We start from the raw sequence: 8,295 nt of genomic DNA on the forward strand, positions 1-8,295 counted from the left end.
AAGGGGTTCGAAGGTAACAGTTACCCTATCATGATAAATCCTGTCGTGATATCCCCTCGTAAGAAGAAGAAGAAGAAGGAGGAGGAGGAGGAGGAGGAGGAGGAGAAGGAGGTGGTAGTGGTGGTTACAAAACGCATAATAAATCCCTCCAAAACTAGTTTTTTTCAATTCTTGCGCACCCCAAGTAACTTTATTTTCAATTTTTTGTTTACTTTCTTTGAACAGCAAACCCAAGTAAAGCAGGCATCTGTCGAGAACTAAGTAGCTATCCATGGACTATGAAACCTTATAGGCAAAAGTTAAATCTGCACCTACCCGTTCTTACACCAAGCAGCTTAAAACTTGCTTAGGAAGTTAGTAGCGCAAGAATTTCAACTTGAAAATTTCCTGCCAATATTTCACCACTGCACTGGTTTACTGGTTATGGAAGTTACTACTCCCATTCTGGTGAAGCAAGAAATGTGTTGGTTGCCAGGCGTACGAATGTCACAAAGATTGATGCAAAGAGACAATGCATCAGATAAGAATCATGTACTTTACATGAAAAGCATAAACAATGTTTATATTCCTAAAGAAATATATAGTACACGAAAATATTTACCGGAATATATAAAGGTGCTACTTGTGGGTGTGTTATCTACACGTCAACTACTCCTAGGTGATAGTACTAAACACGGTATGGTAAATCTAAAGTAGACGGCCATATGAAAATAACTTTTATTAATGCAATTTTATCGACCACCAAATAGAAATGGGTGTATATAATACTTCGAGCCCCGTGTGGCTAGTATCAAACACTGCGTCCCAAGAAGCTTCCGCAAGGTTTAGTACCAGCACCTCTGAGTAGGTGAAGAGTAGAGAAGCCAAAGTAGCACCTGTAAGAGATCGTGAATATATTGCAATCAAATATACTTCATAACTGTCATTAAACATAAGTGGCCGAGTTGAGTTGCATGTAGAATTCAAACCAAAAGCCAAGCACTGGGACCTATGACGTCATTCAGCGCTGAAATGGAAAATGACAGTATAAGGTTTGAAAGGCGTAACAGGAGGAAAACCTCGCAGTTGCACTATGAATCAAATATTAGGAGAGGGTGGAGAGTAAAACGAAGAAAGAATATGAAAGGAGGCACAGTAAAAGGAATGGAATTGGTTGCAGCTAGGGGCCGAAGATACGCTGCAAAGAACCTTAAGTATTGCCTGCAGTGCACCACATGAGGTCTACTGATGGCACTAACCCCTACGAGGTAAGAGGCCTCTGGTGTAATGTTTTGCCGCATATTGGTGTACTGCTTATGTATAGAGCAGTAGTTCTCAAATTTTATAATACCACGCCCCCTCTAGAGTTGGTCCTTTCCTCCACGCCCCCCTTTGCACCTAGGGGTAAAGTTCCCTCCCAGGTTTAAAGGAAGATGAACAAAATGAGAAGGGGTTTCGAGTGATAAGGACGAAGTTTCTTTGTATGTTTTTACGTTGCTTGGAACAGGTGGTTAATCAGCAACGGGACCAACGTCTTTAAGTGACTTCCAAACCACGTCGAGAGTGAACTTCTATCACCAGAAATACACTTACCTAACACCTCAATGGAATGCCCGAGAATCGAACTCGCGGCCACCGAAGTGGCAGGCCAAGACCATACCGATCACGCCACCGAGGCGCTATTACATAAAATAGTAAGCCCACCGAGTCTAATCATAGAAGATTATAGGAAACTAACGTTATAAGGGGATACTAATGCATTATTTTTCATAAACTCCTGAATACTAGCTTGTTTGTTTGTATGGTGCTTTTACTTTGCATGGAACCAGTGGTTATTCAGCAACAGGACCAACGTCTTTACGCGATTTGCGAACCACGTCGAGTGAATTATCAACAGAAATACACTTCTCCCACTCCTCAGTGGGATGCCAGAAAATCGAACTCGCGGCCACAGAGGTGGCTCGGTAACGCCATACCGACCACGCCACTTGGGGTTTTCTGAATACCAGTTAAACTCTTGAAAAATAAGAATTTTAATTTTTCCCTAGTGCACGCGACTTTACTGGAACCAGGCTTCAATTTTATTTGTTCGCCCATTATTTCCACAAGGAGTAAAGTAGTTAACGTAATTTACCTGAACTAGACACATGTGGTTACCTAGCAACTGCTACCATATAAATGTTAAGACTAATTTAAGCCCCTTCCACACGAAGAGCAAATGCACGGCAGACACACACTATTTAGGCCCCGTCCACACGGCCGAGGTTTGCTCGACGAACTTTGTTCAATGTGACGTCAGAAGCGGAGAAACCGCTGCAAAGTTCTGACTTTTCTCGCTGTTTCTCCGCTTCTGACGTCACATCGGACAAAGTTCGTCGACAAAAGCTCGACCGTGTGGACGGAGCCTTACCAGTTTTGCAAGTGGATGGCGATCACGAGTGTGGTACAACTCATAGGTTCCCCCTACCTGTGACTACTGCCTGCCTTTGACAGGCTCATCTGTTAACCCTGTTTAAAAGCGGGAGAATTACGGGAAAATCGGAGTGCCCGTAGTGTCTGGCCCTCGTGTGGAAGGGCCTGAGCCTTTAAATTGTTCAGATTTTGTAGTTGAAAGAAACTAGCTTCCCCTGATATTTCTTTAAAAATGCCTGGTCTAAGTTGAATAGTTTGGGTCTAGGGCCAACCTTAGGATTTCAACCTTTAGGTTAACCGTATCAACACTGATCACGCTGTGCTATCTCGCCATTTTGACATATGGCGGAACATCTCAAATGTATCGGAAAGCAGACAGATTAGAGTTATATTCATGCTAATACCAATCCTACCAGGATCTGGACTAGACGGCAGCTAAAAAGCATATTTAGAAGATATTTTAACAGTTATCTGTTCCCTTTCTCTGGTTATTATCTCTGGTTATCAATTCAAGTTATAAAATTTGCCATTCCGGATTAATGGGTACCCGGTCCTATTTCAGTGAGGAAACTAATTCATATCTAAAATCCTGAGGTCAATGAATCTGATAAATGTCCAACTTTCCCAAACATTGTTCGTTTGGAGTTTTTATGTCGCATGTAGCTAGTGGTTATTCGGCAACGGGACCAACGGCTTTACGAGACTTCCGAACCACGTCGAGAGTGAACTTCTAATAACCAGAAATACATCTCTCTCACCCCTCAATGGATGTCTGAGAATCTTACCCCTCAATGGAATGTCCGAGAACCTTACTAGCGGCCACCGAGGTAGCACGCCAACACCATACCGACCACGCCACTGAGGCGCTTTATTCTAGTTTTAAGACCCCGATTCAGACAAGTGCTTTGGCATTCCAGTTTCACAGCCATATTACAGCATTTATATTAGCATACCAGGTTATTATACTTTCAGTTAGGGGAAACATTGAGTTTGTTACACTATGGAATCTATTACAGCTACCTTAATCACGGGTAAGTTTTCTCTAACAAACTTTCATTAGCTACCATAATCCTTTAAAATCTAATTCCATTTTGTTAAGCTTGAGAATTTTTTTTTTATGGAGAGACTGCATATTCTTGGATGTCCTTTGGAAGGAATATATGGAACTTCTATTGATTCTACATTAATTTTATTCTACATTAATTTAAGTAATTTTATTTATTTCAATGTTACTCAACTTTAAAAAGTTAAGAGCCACCTCAGCATCTCTTCGAAATATACGTAGTTATTAAATTTCTACCACCAAAGGGTTTGCACAGAAGCACGTTAATTTTTTTAAATAAGATTTTTCAAGCTAAAATTATCCCAGTATCTTGCCAGGATACACAAGTTACAAACTAATGCATTCCTTAAAAGGGAGAATACAAACAAAAATACAAAGTTTTATTATTTATTAAAGCAAGACTACTATAAGCTGTAAATATTTAATCATATGAACTAGTCCAAACTATTTAGAAATTATTTTTGACCCTCACGAATGGCTTAATTGCCACCTTACGTAAAGCAATACTGATGGTAGTACTTGTTGCGCTGATAATCCTCAATTATGAAAATACTCAATTATGAAATACCGAGCGATTCCCATAATCAAGTCCTAATATTCACATTGAAAATCCATTTCGTCCACTTTTGAATCTTGCTAGACTAAACAGTCATATTTCCAAACTGAAGTCACCCGTACAATTCAGTCTGGAATAGAAAAGAAAATTTTAGACCCAAGATGCAGGCTTAGTCCAGGCTCTAAAGTAAGCTTTGATAATAGCTAAATTCCTCCTCACCATTGTAAGGTACAGTTGAAATATTAAATACTGCAGGCCTTTGCCAATGAAAAAATTAAGGATAAAATTTTTTTGGAATTAATGATTGTTTTCACTCCATGTCCCCGCCGGGGTTCGGGTCGAAGTAAATCAGCACTAAAGCCCAACTTGTCATACAATTTATGGAATTATATAGATATATATATAATATATACAGCACGAAATATATAGCCTTTAGTTTGACATTCATCCTTGCTTAAAACCCACCAAGAACAATTTGTTATTACCCAAACTGTGTTACCTTACTCTTAGCTTATTCGAAAGCTTTTTCGCATCTTAGCATTAAACCTCTAAAACCCACAAATCAAATGATTAGCAAAACCATCATTGTCAAGCTAACAAACAGCCTAACCTAATAATCTGAACGCTTTAAATTATGTACTGAACTATGGACATCACGATGCAACGTTCTCTAGAGAAAACTACCGAGAGATTCAGGGCCTCTGTAACACGGTTTTTTCGCAATAACTTTTTATCTATGAATTTCATAAATATAACTCTTATTCAGAATGCACATTATATCTACACATAAATTTTGACTATATTCTGCATTACGTAGGTTGAATAAATTTGGTACTTATAATGTAAAAGTGACGTTTTTTGAAGACGGGCCAACTTACTCAGAGAAAAGGTTACGTAACGCACTCGTTACGTAACTTATGACAGCATTTCTTCCCTCTTTCTCGATCAATGATTGGCTATACGTAACGAAGGCTATACCTCTGGCAACAATGACAAAAATTTAAATAAAAGCAAAGCAGTACACCTTTATGAACTCTGAAACCTCTCCACTGATAATAGTCATAATGAACAAACCAACAAAATAGGTTAATAAATACAAAAACACTTCGATTATTAGTCTAACTCCCAAAATAAGTTTAAGAAATTACAGTCTACTTTATAGGTCACAATCAGATTGACAAGGTGTAGGGAATAGTTGGTAATTTTCAAAAACGTAGTAGACAAGCTTGATTTGATAACTGCTATATCCAATGTTAAGCAATTTTTATTTATTGGCTATCTACCTATTTACTGTAAAAAAAGAATGGCCGTTACCGTATTTTGGCTTTAAACCTTCACCGATAATTATCGTCAGAATGATGACTTCATGAGGCTCCACCCACTTTGGCCTCGTTATAATTCACGATAACACTGAAGGCTATCATGGGCATTGTTGGATTAGGAAATTTAAATTCTTGCTATAAAAACTCATTTCTCGAGTAGTTGTAAGGCCCCGTCCACACGGCCGAGCTTTGCTCGACGAACTTTGTTCGATGTGACGTCAGAAGCGGAGAAACTGCGGTAAAGTTCTGACTTTTCCCGCTGTTTCTCTGTTTCTGACGTCACATCGGACAAAGTTCGTCGACCAAAGCTCGACCGTGTGGACGGGGCCTAAAGGCCTGTCCACACGAGCGGGCCTGATCGGCGTGCTCCGGGGTTGACGGGAAAATTCTGGCGGGCTTACCTGTGAGTGTAGTCCACACGGGTGAGGCGATGGAGAGGTTGGGGGCGGTCCCCGACGATGCAGTAGTGTGTTCAGTGCGGTACGATAAACATTGTGCCTACCGCAAACAAGATGATAGCGTAATATGATAATTGCGTTGTGCGTGATGAAAAAGAAGCGAATATGGTGCAAAGAATGGCTCGGTAAAAGAAATGTATATGGTTAACGTACGTCTGCCAGAGTCGAAACTCAAACCATCGGGCACCACCATGGTGATTTTGCTACAAGACCCATCGGGCAATTTGACGGTTTGCCCGTCAAGTGTGCCCGTTAGAGGGGAAGTCCGCCGATCAGGCCCGATCGTGTGGACAGGCCTTAAGAAGTGCTAAATGATCCTCAAGGATCCCAGCAGTTGGCCAAAACGTTTAATTCATGTATACTACTCTTGCGGCACTACTGCTACAGTAGTATTACTACTATAGCACAGATACCCCACCCACATTTATGTATCGTTCCGCCATTCATCAAGTCTTTGTCATGTTTTTTCACTGTGCAATAAGCCATGGCCTCCTCAGAAATTAAGTTTAACATTAGAGAAGTTATTTCATTAAGCTGACAAATTATGGCAACTGGGTATGTTATTGCCGATGTTGAAGCTAAAGATAAAGTATGGTATCATTCCTTCATTGCATTATCATCTTTCATTGCATTATCATCTTTACTACTATTTGTTTTGCTACATGTGGTAATTATTTTAAAGGATAAATGAATTATGTTCACTTTACTTCTATAAATTCCCATTAGATGTACAAATAAAACTCCTAAAACTATTCATGATTTATTTACAAAATGCAGTCATCATCACTCTCGAGGAAAAGATCATCTTCCCCGTCCTCATCGTCACTGGCCAGGCTAATGATGACTGGTTCTACTGTCTCTCGGATATTGTCCGACTCCTAATACTCCTCTTCGAAATGACGGGATTGTCGAACTGCTCCTGCCCACACTTCTGGGGTAACAAAGCCTGGCTTCCTCCAACCTGTCCTGCAGGTCGGATCGAGTAAATCGACGGAGGGAGGAACGTACGTGTCTCTTCATGAACCCCCACACCTGTTCAATTGCATTGAGCTCGGGGTGAGCGGGGGGCAAACGCACAACCTCATGGCCCCATTCACGGATGTTGTTGTCAATCTCATACCTTCGCTCCGGCCGATTCTTTTGGCAAATAAGCAACAGCTCCGAGCGTGTGGCAGAAGGTCGGAACGATATCCTGCGCTGTTCTAGCCACCTGACGAGAGAACATAATAGAACATTAATACCTTAAAGATTGATCATAAATTGTTACATGTAGTATAAACAATAAAGTGCAATTTGATAAAGTTCCCATTAAAATAGGTTAATTGACTCTTCGAACAATTTATATATACATATACATACATATATATTGGAAGTCATAATTACCTGACGAGATATGCCTTTTGGTTGCTGATGTGGGGCATCGGCTCTCCTCGAGCAGTGTGCTATCAAGCACAAGTACAGATGGCTCGGGAAGGGATGGCAGAAGTTGCGTCGTTAGCCACTGTTTGAACAACTTTGCATTCATCTCGCCATGGTAGTCTCCCTGATTGGTCTTGGCCAGGTAGCACAGGTATGAACCATCTATAAAGCCCTCATTCGTGCCAGCTGCCACCACCACAAAACGCTCACCTTCTCCAGGAGGAACCTGACGACTGTAAGTGGGGCTGGTGATATCCTGCGTAGTGTCTGCCCATTCCCTGTTGTGGGCCATCCTCGTCGTGAACCAGGTTTCATCTACGTAAACGACCACTCTCCCAGCCTCTCGCTGGCGTCGTAGATCACGGAGATCAGTTATCCGGCGGCATACAATTTCCAGAGATTCCTTCCTTACATACATCTTACGTTGGGAAGTTTTATACTTTAATCCCATAGAATGCAAGAGTCGAAGTACTGAAGCCCAAGATGTCATTTCCGGAATAATGCCAGCTGTTTTGAGGTCATTTGTCAAGGAACCAACAGTAAAATGCTCCTTTTCGGCAAACTTTCTGTGGATACAGCGACGAATGGCACCAATCGTAAAGTTATCAAAGACAGACGGCACTTGTGATCCTGACGATGGTGAAGGAACGGAACTGGAGGCACGGTTGACAGTGACCCTCACTGCACCTGCAGTCATGCCCAAAACATAGCCAACACAGTCGTACGGCCTAAGAAGAAGATACGTAGGTCTGATGGAGATTTTAGTACATATAAGTTTTTATTTACTTTGGATAAAAATCTTATTTTAACAAAAATAGTTATATAAAGACTGTTTACATACAATCTCTCTCTTTCTCTCTCTCTTGGTGGCATAGTGAATAGTTAATGGAAATGTTCAAAAGCCTGAATGACATTACAAGTATTATAATCATGTTACGCTAAATACAAATCAGACCATAAACATTGGATTTAAACTAGAAACTGAATAATTACCTATTCAGGCTATAGTAAGTATGGCCACGGGCTTTCTCTTGACTGTATAAAGTTGCAAGTCTTAAGACAAATGCAGTTTTGCAACCACGGGGA

General features: G+C 40.8%; 1 protein-coding gene across 1 annotated transcript; it reads right to left on the reverse strand.

Annotated features, from left to right (window-relative positions):
- Nucleotides 1-6,394: 6,394 nt before the first annotated feature.
- LOC135202790 (uncharacterized) lies at nucleotides 6,395-7,906 on the reverse strand. Its single transcript, XM_064232250.1, has 2 exons — nucleotides 7,174-7,906; nucleotides 6,395-7,000 (listed from the first exon to the last, which is right to left on the reverse strand). The coding sequence occupies exons 1-2, from the start codon at nucleotides 7,904-7,906 to the stop codon at nucleotides 6,993-6,995; spliced, it is 741 nt and encodes a 246-aa protein (XP_064088320.1). The 3' UTR covers nucleotides 6,395-6,992.
- Nucleotides 7,907-8,295: the final 389 nt, after the last annotated feature.

The sequence above is a fragment of the Macrobrachium nipponense genome, chromosome 33 (assembly GCF_015104395.2).
Source record: "Macrobrachium nipponense isolate FS-2020 chromosome 33, ASM1510439v2, whole genome shotgun sequence".
NCBI classification, from domain to species: Eukaryota; Metazoa; Arthropoda; class Malacostraca; order Decapoda; family Palaemonidae; genus Macrobrachium; species Macrobrachium nipponense.

Excerpts from the sequence above, each read along its gene's own strand:
- LOC135202790 (XM_064232250.1), bottom strand. The coding sequence starts at position 7,906 with ATGACTGCAGGTGCAGTGAGGGTCACTGTCAACCGTGCCTCCAGTTCC.